This window comes from Eschrichtius robustus, chromosome 13 (assembly GCF_028021215.1).
Source record: "Eschrichtius robustus isolate mEscRob2 chromosome 13, mEscRob2.pri, whole genome shotgun sequence".
In the NCBI taxonomy this organism is placed as follows: Eukaryota; Metazoa; Chordata; class Mammalia; order Artiodactyla; family Eschrichtiidae; genus Eschrichtius; species Eschrichtius robustus.
Window position 1 is genome coordinate 45235965 of NC_090836.1, and position 23326 is coordinate 45259290.

Below are 23326 nucleotides of genomic sequence, written 5' to 3' on the forward strand. Positions count from 1 at the left end.
GCTACATTTTATTTTTTTTAAGATTTTTTTGATGTGGACCATTTTTTTTTTAAAGTCTTTGTTGAATTTGTTACAATATTGCTTCTGTTTTATGTTTTGGTTTTTTGGCCACAAGGCATGTGGGATCTTAGCTCCCCAAACAGGGATCAAACCTGCACCCCCTGCACTGGAAAGCGAAGTCTTAACCACTGGACCGCCAGAGAAGTCCCTAGAGCTACACTTTGTTGCACATGAATTAACTTGCAAGGTTGTTGTCTCTCTGTCATGGCACCTTGATTGGCGCATACCACATTTACCTTATGTTATAGTAATTTCTCTGTATATCCTTTTTGCTAATATATAAGTAGGCTCTTTAATAGCAAGATATGTGTCTGCCCTTCTTTGTGGCACCCACAGTGCCTTGTTCTTGTTTTTTGAGTGAACCAATGAATGGCCTCTAGAGATGTATAAGCAGAGGTTGGATGAATATCAATGAGGGGTGGAGTCCAGGGAATTGCTGCACTGAATGAGAAGTTGGAGATATATCTCTAAGCACCTTTTTGGTTTTGAGTTTCTATCAGCCCATATATAAGAACCTGAGTTTGCTGTTTCTTTTCCTAGTTCTCTAGATATGCAGGGGTAAGACAGACACAAAGTGGGAAACCCCAGATTCCAAAGTAACTACCGTGGGCAGAGCTCTGTACAAGGCATTTTACACAACTGATCTCATAGAATCATCACATTAACTGTTCCAGGTAGGTGTTATCCACATTTCGCAGATAAGGGCTCAGAGAGGTGAGGTGTTTTGCTCCAGGTCACATGGTTAGGAACTATGACAAATTAAGTCTAGAGATCTCTAAAGCCTGGTGATTGCCACAACACCGTGTTTCTACCAGTTTGAGAGATTTCCAAGGTTTCAGAAAGGCAAAGAAGGAGTTGAGAAATGGGGAAAACAGGGAGAAGACATGGCTTCTAAATTTAGGGTTGGGAGAGAGATTCGGAACTCTAAGCTGGGGAAAAAAATCCACTTTTATGAGAGTTAGGACAGGACATTTCTGCTCTTTCCTGATTATCAACAGACCTGGAGAAGGAGGGACAGGGACAGAGAAACCCAGAGGTCGGGTATTGAGCACTGGAATCTCTTGCCATAGGTTGTGGCGTTGGGAGCTTGAGACATACGGGTGCCTATAGAATGCAGTCTTGGGAATTCCAGGCATTTCTCTTTCTGCTAGGAGGGTTGTTGGGAGTCTAGGGATGTCCAGGTTGTGGGTGTCCTATTCAGTGTTAGTGCTGTGTAGTAGAAATTCTTTTTTTTTTTTTTTTAATAGAAGGATGTCTTTTTATTTATTTATTTATATTTATTTATTTATTTTGGCTGCGTCAGGTCTTTTTTTATTTATTTTTTATTTTTTTAAATTTTTATTGGGCTATAGGGGATGGGTTGGGAAATATCTCTGTAAGTTATGCCCTACTAGGGAAATGTCCATTCTAATTTTCCTGGGATAGCTTTCGGAGCTTTTTCTTTTTCTTGGAGCTGTGGCTCTTGCTGGCAGCAGCCTCTTCAGGTCCACTGCTGAGTGGCTCCTCCTTGGAAGAGAATTTCCTCTTTTTCTTGGGGACCCTCTTGTTTCCTGACTCTTCAGGGTCACTATCTGGTTCCTCTTTGGGGAAAGATTTCTTCCTCTTGGTAAGACTTCCACTGCCAGCTGTCTCTTCAAGATCACTACTGACCAGCTCCTCCTCGGAAAAAGATTTTTTTGGGGGTTTGGAGGAGACAGATGGGTCTTCCATTCCATTCTCCTGAGGAGCCTCCTGGGGCTTTTGCTTTTTCTTCTTTTTGGGTCTTTCACTTGTCTCCTCACATTCCTCCGGGGTACTACTGCTGTTTTCTGAAGACACCAGGGCAATCGCAGCCAGCCTTTTCTTTTCCTTCTTCAAGCGTTTCTTCTCCTGTTTCTCCAGCTTCCTAGTAATCTCAGCAGCCGCTTCCTCTGCCTGAAACATTGCCTCCTTCATGACATCCAGATTCTTTTGTGGAATCTCTCCAGTCTCAGAGAAGGACAGCCGCTCCTCAACTTGTTCTCAAAGCTTCTCCCCAAATACACTGGTAGGTACCTCAGAGAAGCTATCAATTCATGAGGCAATACTGCATTTGTTTGCCAGGTATCGGGAGATGTGGCCTTTGTTCTTGGCAGCTGCTCGGCCAATGAAGGTAGAGTGGAAAATGAGTCCATATTTTGGGGTGTTACCCCTTGTCTTCAGGGCTCTGGAAAGTTGGTCCCTGTGCTGGGCCCAGGGAATCATTCAGACACCAGGACTGGCCATCACTGTGTCGGGTCTTAGTTGCGGCATGCGGGATCTTTTTTGTTGCAGCGCGTGGGCTTCTCTCTAGTTGTGGCGTGAGGGCTCCAGACCTCATGGGCTCTCTAGTTGAGGCGCTCAGGCTCAGTAGTTGTGGCGTGTGGGCTTAGTTGCCTTGCAGCATGCGGGATCTTCGTTCCCTGACCAGGGATCGAACCTGCATCCACTGCATTAGAAGGTGGATTCTTTACCACTGGACCACCACGGAAGTCCCTGTACAGTAGAAATTTAATATGGGTCACATACATAAAGTCTTCTAGTAGCCACATTTAAAAAAGTAAAAAAGAACTAGGTGAAACTAACTTTAATAATATATTTTATTTAACCCAATGTATCCAAAATATTATATCCCTTCAACATGCAATCAATATAACATTATTTTAAATTCTTTTTTTTTTTTTGGTGTTAAGTCTGAAATTTGTTATTCAGTTTGCAGTTGACAAATCTCAATCTGTACTAGCCACATTTCTAGTTTAGTAGTGGGGAATTCCCTGGTGGTCCAGTGGTTAGGACTGCACTTCCACTGCAGACGACATGTGTTTGATCCCTGGTTGGGGAACTTAGATCCCGAATGCCATGTGGCCAAAAAAAAAAAAAAAATCAAGTGTTCAGTAGTGGCATGTGGCTGCTGGCCACCATAGTGGAGTGCAGGCTTAGAGTGTGCCTCAAACCTGGTTGGTCACAGGCAGCAGGAGCTTTGATGTTGGATCCAGACATCTTGGTTCCCACCCTTGATTCTTCTTACACCTTGACTTAGGAGTCCTTGTTCTTCTATGAGTATGGAGACATATTCCCAATTCCCACGGGTCAGAAGAATTGTGTATCTATTGCAGGGTATCTATTGCAGGCTCTGTGAAGTCCAGCTGCACAATAACTTCCACCTGCAACACTCTCCTTAAACGCCTCTTGCTGAGCTGCCAGTGACCTCCTGGCTGCTAAACCAGCCGTTTCCAGGGGTACTTTCCCTGGCTTCTCTGCTACACCTGCCGCTGCTGGCCTTTCTCCTTGACTCATCTGTCCCGAGTTGCTTCCTATCTCTCTGATCGATCCTTCTATCTTCTCCGTGACTTGGCACTCTCCATCCTTCCCTTCCATGTTGATGGTCTTCTGGGTGCTGCCCTTGGTCCTCTTGCCTCTCACTCTACATGCAGGGAGACCTGGGTAATCTATCTTCACTTGTATCACCTTTATTTACAAAGATCTTAAGTCTCTATCTCCAGCTCTAAACCCTCCTGAGCTCCGGACTTAAATATCTATCCAATTGTCTACTGGAGTTCTCTCCTTTGAACGATCCCAAAGACATTGGGAATTCAACAAGACAAAACGGCACGAATCATCTTTTTCCTCAATGTATGATTTCTCCATTTGTATTATTAATTTGGTGAATGGCATCACTGGTTATCTGGTCATTGAAACCAGAAACCTGGGATCAACAGGACTCCTTCTGTTCAATTCCCATATCTGATTATCAAGTCCCATTAATTCTGCATCCTGAAGAATTCTGCTTCTTTTCCTCCTGACACTACTTAAGTTCAGTGCTCACTGTTTATTTTATTTTATTTTATTTTTGGCCTTGCCATGCCGTTTGCAGGATCTTAGTTCTCTGACCAGGGATTGAACCCGGGCCAGGGAAAGTGCCAAGTCCTAACCATTGGACTGCTAGAGAATTCCCTAGTTCAGTGCTCACTGTCCTGGCCTGGGTTATTACGGTGGGTTCCTAACTGGTTTCTTTGGACTTTCATGATCCGGCAATAGAGTGTAAGCTCCTTGAGGGCAGGCATTCCTATCTGTTCATGTAGATTCCCAGTGCCTAGGACAGCACCTGGCATATAGTGGGCATTCAGTGAGTATTTGTTGAGGAAATGTATGAGTAAAGGTCTGTTATCCGTCGTTCCAGCCTCCCTTCCCACATCGTGTCCGATCCTCACTCGGCAGCCCTGAGTGTTGAGATTTCTGAGTGAGTTAGGTCTTTGCCGTCTTGTCCCATCTGCCTGCACACGCTGGGCTCCCATGTACACACTGTTTAAGACTTAGCCCCCATATCGTCACCCACGGGAAGCTTTGTCTCCCGAGTCTTGGTTAATTAAGTACCTGTTCTCTGTGGTCCCACAGCATACCGTGCATATCTCTAAAGTAGAGCTTACCTTGTTTTCTTCTATTTGTTGGTTTATGTTGACTGTGAGCTCTTTGAGGGCAGGGTTTTTGATTGTTCCATCTCTATTCCCAGCAACTGACCCATAAAGAACACTCCATAAAGTTTTTTTTAATGAATACATGAAGTCTCTTTTTTTCCTGTAAAGATTTTATTTTTTAAAATTTTATTTATTTATTTATTTATTTATTTATTTAGGGCTGTGTTGGGTCTTTGTTTCTGTGCGAGGGCTTTCTCTAGTTGCGGCAAGTGGGGGCCACTCTTCATTGCGGTGCGTGGGCCTCTCACTATCGCAGCCTCTCTTGTTGCGGAGCACAGGCTCCAGACGCGCAGGCTCAGCAATTGTGGCTCGTGGGCTTAGTCGCTCCGCGGAATGTGGGAATCTTCCCAGATCAGAGCTCGAACCCGTGTCCCCTGCATTGGCAGGCAGATTCTCAACAACTGCGCCACCAGGGAAGCCCCAAGATTTTATTTTTTAATTTTTTAAAATGTAGAGTATTTTGCTCATTCTTTTTCTGTTTTCTTTTTTTAAATTAGTTTTTACTGGAGTATAGTTGCTTGCATGGAATCTCTGTATCCCAACTGACATCACATCTTGTTCTTTCGGGCCACACAGGGCACTTCAAAGGTACTGCTAATTTTTTTTTTTTTTTTAATATTTAATGAATTGACGTGTTTGTATTTAATTATTTATTTTTGGCTGTGTTGGGTCTTCGTTTCTGTACGAGGGCTTTCTCTAGTTGTGGCAAGTGGGGGCCACTCTTCTACGCGGTGCACGGGCCTCTCACTGTCGCGGCCTGTCTTGTTGCGGAGCACAGGCTCCAGACGTTCAGGCTCAGTAGTTGTGGCTCACGGGCCTAGTTGCTCCGCGGCATGTGGGATCTTCCCAGACCAGGGCTCGAACCCGTGTCCCCTGCATTGGCAGGCAGATTCTCAACCACTGCGTCACCACGGAAGCCCGGTACTGGTAATGTTTTTAAAGCTGGTTAGTAAGTCCAATAATGTGCACTTTATTATTCTTTATCCCTTGTATATGGACATATATATCTTCTTTTGTATGTATGGAGTATTTTATTAAAATAACTAAAAAAATTATTTTTGGAGGACTGGCCCTATACCAGTTTCTGTACTGGACTTCAGGGACAAGAGATGTACAAACACAGAACCTACCCTCAAGCTGCTTATAGTCGAGAGAGAAGAAAAACTTGTGAACATGATATAGTGAGTTTTTACAAAGTGCTATGTGTAGTATCACAGAGGATAATGGAGAAAATCATGAAAGGCTTCACGGAGGAGCTATCTTTTGAGCTGAGGTGAAAGCATGTGTCCAGAGGCATGCAAGAGCAGTGCCTATTTCTGTGGAGTGGTTCTGTAAAACTGGACTCCAGGGTTCCTTAGGGTAGGATGGGAAATGGAAAGGCAAGTTGGTGAAGACCCCGACGGGCACACTGAACGATCTGCACATCGCATTCCTGTAGGTAATAGGCAGCCATTGTGGTTCTGTAAGTGGGGAGTGATGTTTGGATTCATTCATCTCTCACCAAATACTGACACCTGAGTTCCTATCTGTTGCTACTTGGTCTGAGCCCATTCAGGTCCATCACTTTCTGCAAGAATACTGGGAAGCAGAGGGAGAGGGATGATCCCTTACAGGAGGGATACAGTAGGAAGGCTGAGTTGCCAAATACCGCATGGTGAGTAGGAGAAAGAACTCAAATTGGAACCCAGCTGTCTTCCCTCCCTGCTCATGCAGTCAGTTACTCTCCCTTGAGCTCCCCGTGTTGGGGCCATGCACTGGACCCTGGGGTAGACAAATCGTAAGTCACGAAGAGAAATGCCTCTACATTTCTGGGGAACTCCTAGTCTGAAGGTGCCGACTGCACACCTGAAGACATACAAAAGGCAGAGAAAGGAGGGGCTGGAAACTCTAGATACCCAGGTTAAGGGGTCCCATGAGGGACTGGGGGACTTCGTGGAGGAGGGGAGTGTGGAACAGGTTTGGGAAAGTGAGGCAGAACTGGGCTGGGGGGAAAGGAAGGAGGTGAAAATGACCCATGCAGTTTTGGAGGTGGGAAAGAACAAAACTTATGCTGCAGTCGTCGTAAGTGCTTTGAGTCTGGCAGTGTCTGTGTCAATGGCCTTGTGCAGCTACCCATGTGGCTCCTGCCGGTGTGTGTGTGGCTTTGCAGGGGCTGTGGGATGGCAGTAAAGGCCCTGGGTCCCTCTTTCTGTCGCCCTTCCTCCTCTTCTGCGCTAGGGGGGGCACCCTTCTAGAAGCAGGATGTCTGGGTTCCAGATTTTTCCCTCCCCAACCTCCCCCAGACATAAATCACAAGCGATTTCATTAAATGCACCTCCTGCTGGGGATGTTGGCTCATAATTCCTCTCTGATTAACCCCCACTACCCCGGCAAGTTTACAGGCCAAGAGAGGGAGGGGATAAGGGGGAGGGAAAAAGGAGGGGTGGGGGGAATCCCAGGCCGGTGATGGATGCCTCTGTCAGCCCGGCTCGTATTTATTAATAGTCTTAATACGGGAAGCAATAAAGGAAGAGAGGGATTCTATTAATTAAATCATTGTTATAATTAACTTTCATTAAAGTAGGATCAATAAAGAGGAGTTGAGATGGAGAGAGGAGAGATCCATTATCTCTAATTTCCTTGGAAGGGATTCAGGGAACGTGATGGGGTTGCTAGGAGACAGCAACGTGAGGGAAGAAGGAAGGATGTAAGATGTCACCCAGGTGGGGCTGGAAGGGGGGTGGGCAGGAGGGTTTCAGGTGGATGGAGACAGGGGACGGTGGGGGTGGCCCACCCACAGGCCCTGAAGGTAATGGGGGTGGCTGATAAGGGAGCTATTGGGATGGAGACCAGGGGGCTGTAGGCACGGTTAATGCCAGGCATTGCTGAGAGTCTTGGTGAGCACGTGGGTCCTTTATACATGCTTTGTGATGCTGTGTGTGTGTGTGTGTGTCTAGCCTGTGAAGCTGGTTAGAGTGGATGAATGTGTTTTTGTGATTGTGGAGTCTGCGTGTGCATATGGGTGTGTGAGGATGGCAAAAGAGGGAGAGAGGGAGGCAGGGCTGGCAGGAATTCAAATAATCTCTAGAGGTAGGAGGTTTAGGACATTTTTTACGAAGTGGATACTCAAAGGTGTGCACTCTTCATAGGAGTAATGCCTGTCCTTTGGCTCAAAGTACAGTGAAGGCTGTTTTGGAGAGTGAAGGTCTCAGCGGTGGAAACCTCCCCCCACTCCCAAGGCACTCACCTTGGCCCATCTGAGGTCCCTCACTGCCCTACCCCTGGGACTAAACCCTTCCCTCCCCCTCAGTTTGCTCCCTCCCGCACTGCAGTGTTCCCCGAGCCAGACCCCACCTGAGACAAAGGTTCCTCCCTCCTCTCTTCCCACTGGTGGCCAGCACACCAGGCGGCAAGATGGGAAAATACCCACAGGCTCCTCCCCAAGGCAGCGGGGGGTCCCTTCCTCCCTCCCTCCCTCTTCCCTCCACTAAGGTCTAAGAAGCAGAGGTCTTGACCTTCTCTCATCTAGCCACACCTCATGATAAGAACACATTTTATTAGAATAGTTATACATATCATATAAATATATTTGTCCAGCTACAGCTAGGGAGAGGGATATGGGTGGGGGAAGCTCTTATTGCTGAGGGGGGACCTGGAGAGGGAGGTAGGGCTGGCAAGTGGGGACACCTGGGACCATTTGTTCTCCCATCCCTCACAGAAGGCACAAACGCATCATTTCTTTCCATGTGAGGACCCTGGGGGGTGGTGGTAGGGAGGGACAGGAGATAAGAGTACAGAAAACCTCAAAAATACAAAAGAAACATCCAAACTTAATATCTAATGGTATAGAAAAGGCTGGGCTCGGGTATGGAAGGTAGTGGGGCAAAAGGAGGAACCAGGGAAGTTCAGAACTGGTAGAGACCTAAAGGGGTCATGATGTCAATCCAGGCCCCAGGGAAAACTCAGGTAAACAAACACAGACCCCAAACAAGAGAGGGTGGGGTGCCCCAGGAATTGGCTTCGGGGCATCAGAGTGTGAGTGTGTGAGTGTGTGTGTGTGTGTGTGTGTGTGGTGGTGGTGGTGTAGTGGCTGGTGTGAGTGACAGAAGCAACCAGGGCCAGGAGGGGGTGATTTGATTCCCCCTGGAGAAGGCCTCCTCCATCCGGGTTCCTCCAAAACCACTTTCAGGGAGTAAATTCAGCCACTGCTTCCAAGAAGGAACCCCTGCCTGGACAGTAGAGCCAGGTAGGAGAGGATGAAGATGGAGAGCTTGGGATGGAATCACACGGGAGCGGGTCTCAGGCAACAGAATATCATGGAGCCGAGTGTGTTGGAAAAGAGGCATGAAACCTAAGTGTACGTCTATGCATGAGTGTGTGCATGTGTGTAAGTGTGTATTTGTGTGTGTACTGGGGGTGCGGGGGTGGGATCATTCAAAGGTGAAGGGGTCCTGGGTGCTGAAAAAGAAGTGTCCATCCACGTGGTCCTCCAGGGCATCCTTATCACTCTCGGCTGGGAAGCGCTCCTTACAAATAGGACACTCCTTCCATGGGGGGGTGGTAGGGCCCCCAGTGCTGGCCTCTGACAAGGGACCCACCGCAAAGCCACTAAAGAGAGACAGAGGAGAAAGGAGAAGGTCAGTGTGCTCCACTGCCTTCTTGGCTTTTGGACCTCAGGGAGAGGGACCCACACATGTGGGCTCCCAGATGACCCTGTTCCTAATGCAGCACCCTGGTAGTTCCCTCTGCTAGCCTCTCATAGTATCCCTCTCCCCACAATACTGGAAGCCTTAGTTTCCCAGCTCCCCATGCCCTCTTTTCTTTAGTCCCTGCTGGTTTCTCTAGTACAGAGCCCATCCCCCAACCTCCTGCTCTCCTCCCTCCATCTCCGTCTGCTGCCTAATGAGGCTGAAAATGAGTCTGACATCGTCCTTCATCTTCCTGCTCCAGCCTGGAAGGATGACAGCATCACCCGCTCCCCGCCCTGAGCCCATCTCACATCCAGGCAAAGCGGGGGGCTGGATGATAAGATCTCTCTTTCCCCCTGCCTTCCCCTCTTGAACTGTGGAAGAAAAGGGAAGGTAGGGGGGCAATCTGATACTTGGAATTCCCCACCCAAAGGGTCCCCCAGGGAAGTCAGGGAAGAGGGATAGCATCTAAGGGGTGACCAGATGGATGCTGGACCCCAGTCTTCTTTCTGTTCCTGTCCCAAGGGGCCTTGGTCACCTCTCTTCAATCCCTGACAGAGCCTAGGTACTTACCTGGTGGTTGGGGAAGGGGTAGGGGCAGGAGAGAGGGGATGCAGGGCAATTTGGGCTCCACGGAAGATGGTGCTGCTAGAACAACACAGAAGCCAGTTAAAGGCAGGGCCTCTGAGTGCGCACATGCATTGATAGGCACCAGTGATTTGGAGTGGTGGGTCATTTTCTGTGTCAGTACAACTATACCTCCTTTTCTTGGTTGGGGCCAAGAAGAGGGAGGTTGGGGGAAGGGCATGAGGACTGTTCACCTGGAGGCCCTATCCACGGGCATCCTCCCACCTCCCTCCTGTCCTCCCCCTTTGGCACTTACCTGGCCATGTCATAGAAGGCATTGCCCAGTTCTGGAAGTAGCAGGTTGGCCTCCTCACCACCACTCTGCACAGCTGCCATCAGGACTGACTTCTCATCTTCAGCCTCCTGGGCACCAAAGGGATAGGGTTGAGTTTTGGGGTAGTGTCCCCAGATGGGGGAGCAGCACACTGGGACAGGTAAGGGAAGTCTAGGCCGGGACTGTTAACAGAGAGTTGTCGAAAGAGTGGAGCAGGAGAAGTGTTTTGATGAGGGCTGGTGCACAGGAAGAGAACGGGTGTGGGGAGGAGGGGCCGGCAGGCTACTGAGGCTACTGGGTCAGACTGGGTTTTGGGGTGGTATCCACCTGGTGGCCCTGAAGAGAGCCTGGGCCTGCCTGCTCTCCCCCAAGAGAAAAGAGAGCCCTGTATGGCTAAGACTCCCTGCTCTGGAGGCTGGGCCACTTGGGGTTGGTCCTACCTCTTGTCCCTGACCCTGCCCCATCTCCCCTCTGTGCTCACAGAGTCAGAGCTACTGTCCTCAGCTGGTCCTGAGAGGTGGGGAGCGATGGGAGCCGGCTGGCTGATGACAACTAGGGGAGAAGCCTCTCGTGGCCCTGTGGCAGGGGAGGAGCCCAGGTCTCCACGCTCACACAGACCATAGGGCGGGAGCCTCATGTCTTCTGGAGACTCATCCTCTGAGTCTGTCAGAGCCGCTGGGCAGCCTGCAGGTGAGGGAGCGGGCAGAGAAGAAAGAAGGAAGCATTGTTAGAGGGTCAGATCAGCTCTGGCTTCTCTGGATGAGGGATACAGCTAAGCTAATCAGGGGCCAGGGTCTGGGAAGGAAAAATGCAAAACACAGAGGGCAGAGGCAGCTCCCAGAGGGGTCACGTGGAGCTTTCCCAACACAGGGAGGGAGAGCAGGGAAGAGGTGTCCCAAGACTGGGGGTGTACAGACGCAGCCCTGCAGTGGCCTCCTCGTCCTCTGTGGCAGGGTCCTCATTCCACTTCTCATCTGCCACCTTCTCCAGGCGGGCCTCCAGCTTTCTCATGTACTCTAGCAGTTCCTGGACGTGGGGAGGAAAGACGTGTGAGAGGCTGGGAAGATGCGAACCGTGCAGCCCTGCACAGCCTTCCCTTGCGTCCAGGACGAACTGTGAGCGCCTCAGGATTAGACGCTTTTGCCAAAGCGGGGGGCAGTTTAAGGCAGATCCTCCCCCCACAGGCCCCAGCCCTCCTTCACCCCTTCTTCTCCCAGCAACCCTCCCTTGTCCTGCCAAGGCGGCTAATAAGAGGAGCCATGGTCCCATTTTTAGCCTCAGGGCCCTCTTCACAGATGCCAGTTTCTAAGCCAAGAAGTGACAAGAAGATACAAAGTTTCCAGCCCTCAAGTCCTCTGCTGGGGCCTCCAGGGGGCTGGCTTATGGCTTCTCACCTGCTTCTCCTCCTGGAGCTGCTCCTTTTCCTTCTGGAGCACGCGCAGGGCTGACCGCAGCTCCGCCAGCTCCCGCCTACTCTCTGACAACTGTACCTGAGCAGAAAGGGCCAGAGGGAGTCTGGAGCCTAGAAGGTACCTCCCAGAACCTGGGCTCTGACCTGGACACAACAATCTAGAACCACGACTCTCCGTGCCTTCACTCCTCTCTTGCCCTGACACACAGGAGGCCCCGACACTCTGACACTTCTTCCACGAGTCCCTTGTCTTGGCCGCAGGAGACTCACCTGAGTCCTAGTCTCTCTCTCCCAAGTGGGGACCTGGATGACTGCCTCTGGGCTGGGGTGCAGAGGGCTTGGTCATAGCAGGGGGCACTCTAGAATTCTCCTAAGTCATCCCTACTGGGCCCAGAATGTGTGCCGAGAGCAGAAAGGGACATGGCATGCTTCAAACCAACGAGGGCTGGGGGGCGTGCAAGTGGGATGCTGCCCAACGGAGAAGTGAGTGCCTAGAACTTCTGAGCCCACAGCCAAGACAGAGGGAAGGGGCACTGATGCCTCTGGAGGCCCGGGCCCGGGACTCTCGGATGGCCAGGCGCCTCACCAGGCTAGAGTCCTTTTCCTGGGCCAGTTCAGTCTTGAACACTTGGTTCTGGGTCTTCTCCTCCTGTACTGCCTTTTCCAGTCGAAGTATCTCTGCACTCAGCTTTAGGATCTTGTCCTTCTCGGCCTGGGAGACGCCGAAAAGGAAAACGGGAGGGTAAAGGAAATGGGATGCCACTGGCAACAGCACCATTCCTCACTGTGTCTCTTCTTTATTTAACTGAATATTTTGGAGGAATTTCCCCTTCTTGCCTTCCTCATCCCCTGTACCCCCGAATGGAGGAAGGTCCCTGACAGCACGGTGCCTTGCTGATCAGGGATGGGTATCACGGCAGGGCCGGCGCCTAGGACGGTAAATGTTTCTGAATCAAGATGGTAACCAAGACAGGTGCTACAGAGATCCGGATCTAGACACTCTGCTCAGGGAGGGGCCACACCTGGCCAGCGACTGTACCTCCCCCACAGCCCCTCCCCACCCGTAAGTCCTCTAAGGTTCTCACCCCCGTCTCTCTCCTCCCAGGGGATCTGACCACACAGAGGTGCGGGCAGTAGCAGCCAGGAGCCTGCAGGTCCCCCCATCCCTCTACCTCCACACTCTGCAGCAGCCCCGCCCGCTCCTTGCTCCACTGGCTTTTTTCCTCCTTCAAGTGCAGACTGAGCTCAGCCAGCCTGCCGTTGACTCCGGCCACTTCCAGGCGGCTGCGGTGCAGCTCGGCTATGGTGCGGTCCCTGGCTCCCGCTGCGCTGGCCAGCTCCTCCCCAAGAAGGGCGGCTTTCTGCTGGCTCGAGGCTGCAAGCTCCTGGGCCCCTCGAAGCTGCTCCTTCAGGGGCTCCAGCTCAGCCTCAGGAGAAAGGAGGAGACGGAATCAGGGCTCCCAGTGAGTCACTTGTGAGCCCGTAAGGTAACTAGGCTCCCTCCACTCCCCCACCGCATCAGGACTCAGGATTGGGTTGTTTAGTCTTGAGCCATGTCTTTCCCCCCTACTTGTCTACAACCAGCCCTGGAACATTTTCCACCCCCTGTTGCCGAGGGGCTTCACTCACCACCCGCTGCTGGGCCTGGCCGAGGGTGCCCTTCATCTGGGCCATCCTGTCCTTCAGTCGCTGGGCCTGAGCACTCTGCTCCTCCTGCCGGCCCCTGGCCTCCTGCAGCTCCAAATTCAAGCGACAGTTCTCCTGCTGTGCCGCCTGGAGCTCAGCCTGATGGCGGCAGAGAGCACGTAAGGAAAGGGGATACATATTGGGGTGGCCATGGAGGTGGACCTCTGTGATGAGAGAAGCCAAGGTTCCACCCCTCAGATTTAACACAAACTCAAGCATTCAACCCTGGCCAGCCCCAGCCCTTCCTGGGTTCTCAGTGCAAAGCGTCTCAATCCTGAGCAACCCGTCTCCAGTGGCACGGCCTGGGGTCTTCCCCTGCCCCATGTCTGCTTCCCCGCTCTTCCTTTTCGATCAAAACTCAATCTGGATGTCCTGCAGGCCTCTCACACTCGGCATATTCTACCTCCCACTCCACTCCCATACTTGCCACTCTTGTTTCTGTCCATGGCACTAACTACTTCTCAAGTCACTTGGGCTGGATACCTCAGTGCCACGCGTGGTTCTGTTCTCTCCCTAGTGGCCCACAGGATGGATGCTTCTCCATCCTCCATCTTGTTCACAGCCATTTTCTCTTTTCTACTGTTACCACGACCACATTAGCTCAGGCTCTGGTCATTTCTTGCTTGGACTACTGAATAATCTCACAACTAGCTCATTTTCCACAAGGCAATAAGATTAATAATCTTTTTTTTCCCCCCGGCCGCGCCATGTGGCTTGTGGGATCTTAGTTCCCTGACCAGGGATTGAACCCAGGCCCTCAGCAGGGAAAGCTCAGAGTCCTAACCACTGGACTGCACTGGACCGGAATTCCCAGATTAATCTTCTTTAAGAACATTCTTTAAGTACGTGTCCCCCACTTGAAAATCATCAATGCCTCTCACTGCTTACAGAATAAAGACTAAACTCAAGAACCTCTACAATCTGACCTAGGCCTTACCTCAAACTCTTTACCCACACATTCAACTGCTCTGAGTGTCCTGGACTCTAAGCCTTTGCTCATGTTTTTTTGGGGTTTTTTTTAGAATTTATTTATTTTTTATTTATGTGTTTACTTATGTATTTATTTACGGCTGCATTGGGTCTTCGTTGCTGTGCGTGGGCTTTCTCTAGTTGCAGTGAGCGGGGGCTACTCTTCGTTGTGGTGCGTGGGCTTCTCATTGCGGTGGCTTCTCTTGTTGCAGAGCACGGGCTCTAGGTGCTTGGGCTTCAGTAGCTGTGGCGCGAGGGCTCAGTAGTTGTGGTTTGCGGGCTCTAGAGCGCAGGCTCAGTAGTTGTGGCACACGGGCTGAGGTGCTCCGCGGCACGTGGGATCTTCCCGGACCAGGTCTCGAACCTGTGTCCCCTGCATTGGCAGGCGGATTCTTAACCACTGTGCCACCAGGGAAGCCCCTCATGTGTTCCTCTGTTCCTAGAATGGCCTCCCTCTCATCTCTGTCCACTCAAATTCTACCTACTCTTCACTGCTGAGCAAATGGTTTTCAGACCATCTCCCATAGAAGCCTAGGGTTCTGATGAAGCCATTTAGAAGCTGAAATATTTGATTTCAACTTCTGCCAAATTATGAAAAATTATGTTGAAAAACAATGCACAAACTCACAAGTTAGCACGCTGGAGATCATCAAGCACTGATATGTGCTTCCAGGTTAATTCATTTTTGTGCAAACCTCAGAAGAAAGTTTCAACTGTATTTTCTATTGACGTGGAGAGCAAACTGAGATCGCAAGGTAGAAGCTTAAAAATTATCATTTGCACCTGCCTGTGCGTGAGACTCAAGGTGTTCTCAATACTGTACAACCACGACACAATACAGAAACATATTAGCTGCTGAGGCTGACAAAACAGTCATCCATAACCTCCAATTTCCAAGTTTGGTATCCATCAAAATATCTAATTGCTTTCATTGCTTTATAAGTAAATGTTATACATTTGAATTTATAAAAGTAAATTTATAGTACAGCACTGGATGGATAATTGAGAAAGCAAACCAACTCTGAGCCCTTACCTCGCTTTGCTCCTTGTCTGCCTGCACTTCCTTCAGCTGCCCAAGGAGCTTCTCTTGTTCCCGAGTCAGGGCCTTCACCGTGTCTCTAACCCTGTGAGTGGTGGATGCAATGTCAGAAGACCGACTGGTCACCAGAGAAGGAACAAAGACTCAGACTTCTGTCTTGAGCCCTTCTGCTGGGGCTCCTCTACCCCAGACCTCCACTTCTCTCTGGGATGCCCAAATCCCCAAACCAAGACGATCCAGTTCTAAGCCCCAAGTACCCAAGACTCCTAGTTTTAGAGCACAATATGGAAATAAACAGTTGTTCTTTTCTCTTTATGTATCACTTTAAGGGATGTTCTGCTGATGGCTTCCCAGTTGTTTGCACTGAATCAAGAGACCGGAATTCAGTCTTTTCTAGACAAGGGGCAGTCATTATTGACGATAAACTTTTGATCTAGGTCAGAAGTCGGCAGATGTTATCTGTAAAGGGCCTGACAGTAAATATTTTAGGCTCTGCAGGCCATGTGGACTTCTGTGGCAACCTCTCAACGCTGCCACTGGAGGGTGGAAGCAGCCATGGACAATATGTAAATGAATGAGTATGGCAGTAAAACTTTATTTATGAACACTGGAATTTGAATTTCATATGATTTTCACATGTCACAAAATATTACTCTTCTTTTGTTTTTCAACCATTAAAAATTGTCAAAACCATTCTTACCTTGTGGGCTGTACAAAACCATGGGCGTGGCAGGCTGGATTTGGCATGTGGGCCACAGTTTGCTGACCCCTGGTCTACACAGTCCCTGATCTTTTCCAGATGCTCGGTTTGATCCCAATTTTTCTATCCCATGATTTAGAACCTAGACATTTAGTATCTCCCTAGGGCAAGACTAACATATCCTGGACTGAAGAAGCCTTAGTGATCAACTCACTTTTTACTCTGGGTCTTGGATAGCATGCCTCTTCCCTTTAAAGAGTTTTTCTAAAAATATCAAATCTACCAGTACTGAATGAAAGAAACTTAATTATGTCATTTGATGAAAGAAGTGTTTCTCCTGGTGAAAATCTGAAGGACAGGCATGGGAGGTGGTCAATATTCGTGCTATTTGGTAGAAAGAATAGTTGTCTGGCAGAAGAAAGAAATTTATTCTATGTGGCTCCAGAGGGCTAAACCAGGACCAAGGAATGAAAGTTATAGGAGGGTAAATACAACACAAGGGATACAAAAATGACAGCTGTCTGATATTGAAAGAGGCTGCCTTCTGAGGTAGTGATCTTCCCTCACATACCCTCTGAAATACTTTACATTCCTCCCAATGCTAAGATTCTATGATTGTACCTTTTTTTCAGGGCAGAGATCCCATAACATTTCTGGATCACCAGTTCTAACATATCCTAATAGTGAGAACAGAGTCTAATCTTATGCTTTGCTGAGGTAAAATCTGAAATCCATCCTCTCTTATCTTGCCTGGACCCTCCTATCCATTCTCTTCTTCCAAATCCTACACTCCTAGCTCCTGATTTGCCTTTGCTGCACAATAAATGGTAATGATGATTATTTCCGAAGGTGAGGAATACAGAAAGGAATAGGAGGAATAGGAAAGATGGAAGCGAGCTTGGCAGAAAAATTACCCCCAGTAATTGGAATACCCTGAGTGAGGTTGAGAAGGGAAAGAGAAACCATGTGAGATGGAGAGCAGGTCTTGCCTACCTGACACGGGAGGCTGGGGTTCGAGGGTCACAGGAAGCAAAGGGAAGTCATGGGGGTAGAGGGGTCCCCTCACCTGTCCAGCTCCACCTCTTTCGTCAGCACCTTCTCACTGATAGTCTGGATGTCATCTTCCAGCTCCAGGATGCGGGCCACGTGGTCTCCCTGTTGCCGGCTCAGGATGTCCCTCTCTTCCGTGAGCTCCCCGTGGGACCGGGAAAGCCCCTGGAATTAAGGTTCCCCAAGAAGAAGAGGGAAGCTGAGATTCATCTCTCAAAGAGTGCAGTAAAGGCTTAGGAGGAGAATTCCTAAGTTTGACTATCCACCCTTCTACCCGGTCACCTTCCTTGACGAAGAAACTGTAAGGGAACATCCCCTTCCCGGTGAAGACGGCCACCTCCACCCTAACTCAGCACTCCTGTGTTCAGAGAACTGAGGCTCACTACAAATTTGGGACGTGTCTCCCATCATATCCAGTTTAATACTACTTGTGACCCCCTAAACCTATATCTTAGATGCCAGAACCATCTTAATAGCCCATTAACGTCTCCCCTTTACTGTCTTCACTGGGTTCAGATTTTGGACCCCAGGCGAAGCAGGCAGGCCCCTCCCCGCAGCAGCCCTACTCCCACCTTGTACTGCTCCTCCAGCTCCACGTGCTCCCGCCTGGCGGTTGCCAGAGCCTTCTCGAGCTCCTGTACTCGGCTCCTCAGCTCTGTCACCTGCCCCTCCAGCTGCAGCTTCAGCTGCATCAGGTCATTCCTCTCTTGCTGGCTCTCATCCAGCTGGTTCTACAGGGGACGGGATGAGAAGGGGAGTCTGCCTGTGAAGTGCCCATTCCAAGGTCCCATCCCCACCGCTCTGCAGATGCATGTCAGGGCTGGGAAGTTACATCAGTACAGGCTATAAAGAGGCAAGTCAGGGGAGGCTTGGTGTGCTACTGAACCCTGCCCATCACCCATCAGACACACCAGCTCCAGGCACTCTTAACTGCCCACCCCTCTTATCTTTTCCCCGCTGAGGCCTGGTCCCTCCTTTGCCCAGCAATTGCAGGAACCCCTTGTCTGGCAGAAGTCTTTCTCAATCCACACGGACAAAGGGGATGGTTCCCCTAATTTTACCCTATCTGTTCTGGAGTCAGACAGATGTGGGTTTAAATCTCCAATACAGTTTTTACTAGCTAGGTGACTTTGAACAAGTTACTTAACTTCTCTGAGTCTCTCTCCTCATCTGTAATGTGATCCCTTAGCCTGGGTTGTTTTAAGGTTTAAATGAGAACAATGAATGTAAAAACAGAACACGGGTAGGAGATCACCCACCTCCGACTTATGTAAGATATAAACATCTTCCTATTCTTGTATTGATTCCATATGTTTAGAGGGTTCCACAGGGCAGGAGTTTGTGTAAATCACAAACTACTCATTCCCACCTGTTGAGCTTTCCTCAGGCCTGTCCTCTTGTCTGGGGAATGTACTTCCTCCCCACCTGGTCCTGTCCTTCACCTTCCTTCAGGAAGTCTTCTTTGCTAACATCTGCCTCCACTCCCTAATTCTTCTCTATTTGGTCCAACAGAAAAATAATACAAGCTACATAAATAATTTAAAATTTTCTAGTAGACACTTAAGAAAAGTAGTAAGAAGCAGATGGAATTCATTTATCTAACCCAGTCAATCCAAAATGTTATCATTTCAACATGTAATCAATATAAACAATTATTGAGATCTTTTACATTCTTGTGTGTGTGTGTGTGTGTGTGTGTGTGTGTGTGTTTTGGCTGCGCCACGCAGCTTGTGTGAACCCAGGTCCTTGGCAGTGAGAGAGTCCTAACCAGTACACCGCCAGGGAATTCCCTACATTCATTTTTTAAATACTAAGTCTTCAAATCCGGTGTGTATTTTATCCATACAGAACACCTCAGTTTAGACCACTCACATTTCAAGTGCTCAAGAGCCACATGTGGGTAGTGGCTGCACAGGTCTGGGGCCCTACTGATCTGCTCTCACTCCTCACTTGCCCTGGAAGTGGGTCTCATCCTCCCCTTCCTTGCAATGTTCCTTCCCCACATGGCCTCCCTCTATCCTTTGCATGTTCCTCTAGTGCCTAGGGAAGGCTCCTGGAGAAGGAAGGCCCAAAAAATTCTTAGGAAATCTTGAGTGACGTTGGCCTGTGGGTGGCTTGCTTTCCTACCCTACGTGTCCGTGTCTGTCTGTGTCAGATTGAGACTTTCCTGTAGGCAAGGCTTTGTATAACTCCCAGTGAGGTCTGTAGTTGAGGCTACAGCGAGGGGAGGGTGAAGCGGGAAAGGGCCCCTTGCAATGCTATCCTCCGGCGCCCTCGCCCAGGAGCAGCTCTGTTGCTCTGCTCTCACCTGCAGCACAGTTGCCTTGGGAACAACCAGCAGGATGTCAGAGCCGCCGTCAGTCTCCTCCAGGGTCACCAGTTCATCCATGGGCCGTGGCTCTCGGAACTGGAAAGGGGGGCTCTGCCCACACACCCGGCCCTGGCGGTTCACATACCGAAACTGGTAGAGCTGGGCTCCGGGTTTGGGCAGGTAGCTGGCTGTGGGAAGAAGTACAGACCCAGGACCCCAATATGATCCCAGGCCCTCAAGTGCTCAGCAGGTCCCCCTTCCCCTTGATGTGTCTTATTATCCATTGTCTTTGGCCCCAGCCCCTTGTTACCTGTTCTATAGACTGTTTTCTCTCCTCTCCACCTCCCACAGGCTATTTCTGATCCCTGGGATACTCTTCTCCCTCCTTTCTGCCTAGCCTTCTCTTTCCTCTCTTTCCCAAACCTAGCCTCCTTAATAATGATAATAACAACAACAACAATGCTAGTTACCATTTTTTGAGTACCCATTATGTACCAGGCACTTTGCTAACAGCTTTATCTGTATCATTTAAAATTTTCATATTGTCCCTGTAAGCCAGGCATCCCCTTTTACTGTTAAGATAACAGACACAGAGAGGGTAAATAATCTGCCCAAGGTCAAACAGCTTGTAAGTAATTGGAGCTGAGATTTGAACCCGGGTCTTTCAAAATCTAATGACCATCTTCTTGTTAATATATGAAGCCACTTTTCCCTCTTCTCTACCCCCTAGTCCCACAAGAAGAGTTCCTCCTTTTTTGGTAAGAGGCAGGACTAGCGGCCCTTTTACAGTTCCTTTCTTGTCTGAATCCCTGATTCTTTGAAAATCCCATGATTCTGCATCTGCTGAGACCACTACCCTCTTCCAAACCTCCATCCCCTTGACTCCTCCTTCCCGGTTTTCCCTCTTCCCTTGTACCTTGGAACTGGACACTGGCATGGATGGGGGAACCATCAGTTGCACTTTCAGGCACCGAAGACCACACAAACGTGTGGTAATCCCGGACACAGGCAGCCTCCACCTGTCAAAGCCCACGGTGGGAGAGGGGTATAGTGAGGCAACTACCAGCTCCGGAAGGTGGAAAAGGCTGAGGGATTGAACCAGGGGTGGGTAGGATGGTGTTGCAGTGGCAAGGATGTTGAGAGACAGGGAAAGTGGAGGGATGCTAGTGTGTCAGGAGAGAGCAAGGCTAAGATGGGAAGATGGGCTTTGCTTACACACATGGCCTTGTCATCTGTGACATCTTTCTCCCTTTCTCCTTTGGTTCAGAAACCAAATCATTCCCTTATTCCAGACAACCCATGGCCCGTAAGCCTGAGCCAAAAGGGGGTCCAGGGATACCTTGAAGATGCCAATCCAGTCGCTGGCACTGGGCACAGTGCCTGGGGGGAGCGTGTAGTGACACTCCACCTTGGTGTTGGGGATGTAGGTCCGGGCTACATTCAGAAAGTTGACTCCACCCCGGGATGGTGCCCGGCTTAGCGATGATTCTTCCATTCGGGCCCTGAGATGGCTGCCTTCCTATGAAACGAAGATTGAATATCCTGAAGTCTCTCCCCCTCTGCCTCTCTGCCCCCCAACTCTGTCCCCACCCATAGCCCCTACTCCTGGAGATGAAGGCGTATCTGGTTTCCAGCCCCTGAGGATTACAGGACCCTTTAAAGGTATCAATCTTAGTCTCTAGGGCATAGGTCTGGCCTTCTGGGTCAGTACCCATCCTGTCTCACACTGTACCCTCTGAGTCACAGACTCTCCCTAGAGGTAAGAGCTCTCTAATTTCTGCTCCCTTTTCACAGCTCCATTGACCAAGCCTCAGTCTCCCAGGCTCGGCCTCCTGCAGTCCCTCCTTTTCCATCTCTTAATAGCCTTGACCATTCCAAATTCTTCAGCCTCCATCTCCCCACCCCATCCCCTACATCTTCTGGCTCTTGAATTCAACATCCAACTGAGGCGGGGGGGCCCCCTCATTCTGAGCAGGCCTCCTTGCCCACTCCAGCTATACCCAGGAATGACTTAGGACACCTGAAAACAGCAACTCTCTCTGAAAGTAACGAGTGAGTCTTTGGAGCTGGAATATGGCTGGGGGTGCGAAGAGACCAATCTTCAAGCCCCTGAACTCTCACCCTCTGTCCCCGTCTCTCAGCTGTCTTCCGCCATGAGCAAAAAAAAAAAAGCCCGCACTCTCATCCAAGAGACAAAGGGAAAGGGAGGATAAAAGGAAAGATAGGTTCTGTCCCTCACTCATTCCTCCAGAAAGTCAAGAATTCTGGAGGCGGCTGCTTCAAGGGTGGAGTGAAACACTCAGCAGGAACATGGTGATGCGGGGAGATGGAATGTGGGGGCCTGGAGCCAGGAAAGCCCCACCCCCGGGTAGGGACAGCCTGGAAGTAAGGGGCCCTGGGAAGGGAAATGTACACATAATGTTGAGAGAAGGAGAAATAGTTCAAAAAGAACCTCATATTCTTCTCTTCAGGTCTTGCCAGGAGCAGGGCTAGAAACCTACTGGTTTGACAGTTCCGTTAACCCATCGCTAGTATTCCCCTCCCCCCACCCCCCATTTTCTCTGCTCCCCTTAGCCTCAACTCTAAGTGCCTGAACCCTTCCATCTGCTTGGATTGGTAGTTGGAGGCATGTTATAGGATGGGATTAAGACGAAGTGTTCCAAGTTAGGTGGGGAGAGTTCAATGGAAAATATGAGGCTAGAGTGAGGAAAGATAACAACAGTCAAGAGAACTCCTAAGCCCAGGGCTGTGAGATGGCCCTTGTCATCTCTCATCTCCAGCCCACTGAGCTTTGTCCTGTGTCAGTCACAGTAATGCACGTCCAATCAACCATGGCCCCTAGTCATGTGCACGCCCCCAAACATCACAAACCCTCACCAGGCTGAAGCCAGGTGGGTAGGGACTTTAAAAGAGGACAGAAAATCAGTAAAGAAGGGAAGGTGGGCCAGCTCTACAAAAAGGAGCTACTTCTCCCTCCAAGATAGAGACTGAATTGACGACAAGAAGTTTCTCTGAATTTTCATCTCTCTGAAAAATCCCTAGTTAAAACTAGTCCATGTTTTTTTCCAAATACAATTCTTCTGGCTTTCTAAGAGGGGGTGAACTGTCCTCAAAGACATTGTCCTGGGGACCCCAACTATTCCCCACAAACAAAATTCAAAAAAGCTGGAAATATCCCCCAGGCCTGAATGAGAGCTCTGGGCAACTAAGGTGTATATGTGCAGCCAGATTCAGGTGTTTGCATGGGGCGGGGAGGGGGGTGTCCCCATCCCCCCCACGCTGTAGGACTCTAGAGTTCTTTGACACTCTACACCTTGGAAGGTTCCCCCCCCCCGCCAAGGGATTCAGCGTGGTAAAGGCCTTTCGATTGGTGGCGGGGCGCGGGGGTTGGCGGTTTGGGGGATTAGGGGTAAGGGAAGGATTGTAGGGTCAAGTCTTGCCGGGCCGAGGACGAGCAGACTTCAGCCTCCCTCTCAACTCCCTTAGGCCTATCAAGCTTTATAGAGAAGGACTGAGAGGGAGGCGAGAACAGTCAGGGGACAGCCCCTGATCAGGGCCCCCTTGAGACCAAGAACTCCCGAAACAGGGGGGTGGCTTCTCCAGTACGGAAAGTGTTAGCACCCAAACGCTCCTGCTTCCCCCTTCTACGGTTCCCTTAGATTATCCTTTCACAGACTGGAAAGTGGGGGGATTCCCCCATAAGATCGCCCCCAAATTAGGCCAAGTTTCTTACCCCACAGGCGGATCAGCTGTCCCCTCACCTTTCACCAACAACAAAAACAGCACTCGGCTCCGAGAGGGGGAGGGAGACAGGTGGGCGCGAAGGCTTCTGGGGTTTGTGGTTCCTCCGCGCGTTTTCTTTCAGTGAGCTTGAGCGGATCTGGGACTACATGTGCCAGGAGGCTGTGCGCAAGGAGGGCGGAGTAGAGGGCGGCCGTGGTAGCGGCGTCACCGCCGCATCCTGGGAGGCGTAGTTCTCACTTCCGCGGCAGCAAATAAGGGTGTGGCCAGCAAAGGACTTCACGGACCAAGATCCCTTGCGAGGGGGCAGGCTATATGA

General features: G+C 50.0%; 1 protein-coding gene, 1 long non-coding RNA gene and 1 pseudogene across 2 annotated transcripts in view; 1 reads left to right on the plus strand and 2 right to left on the minus strand.

The window, feature by feature from the left end:
- LOC137775645 (uncharacterized) overlaps positions 1-23326 on the plus strand; it is a 169904-nt gene that overhangs the window by 21404 nt on the left and 125174 nt on the right. The gene's annotated exons all lie outside the window — the stretch shown is intronic.
- LOC137775748 (nucleolar protein 56 pseudogene) lies at positions 1406-1995 on the minus strand (annotated as a pseudogene).
- CALCOCO1 (calcium binding and coiled-coil domain 1) lies at positions 8048-23081 on the minus strand. Its single transcript, XM_068560190.1, has 15 exons — positions 23000-23081; positions 20606-20785; positions 20183-20285; positions 19264-19454; positions 17528-17686; positions 16972-17120; positions 15200-15290; positions 13141-13296; positions 12684-12938; positions 12098-12223; positions 11495-11590; positions 11018-11126; positions 10582-10784; positions 10083-10189; positions 8048-9119 (listed from the first exon to the last, which is right to left on the minus strand). The coding sequence occupies exons 2-15, from the start codon at positions 20759-20761 to the stop codon at positions 8942-8944; spliced, it is 2079 nt and encodes a 692-aa protein (XP_068416291.1). The 5' UTR covers positions 20762-20785; positions 23000-23081; the 3' UTR covers positions 8048-8941.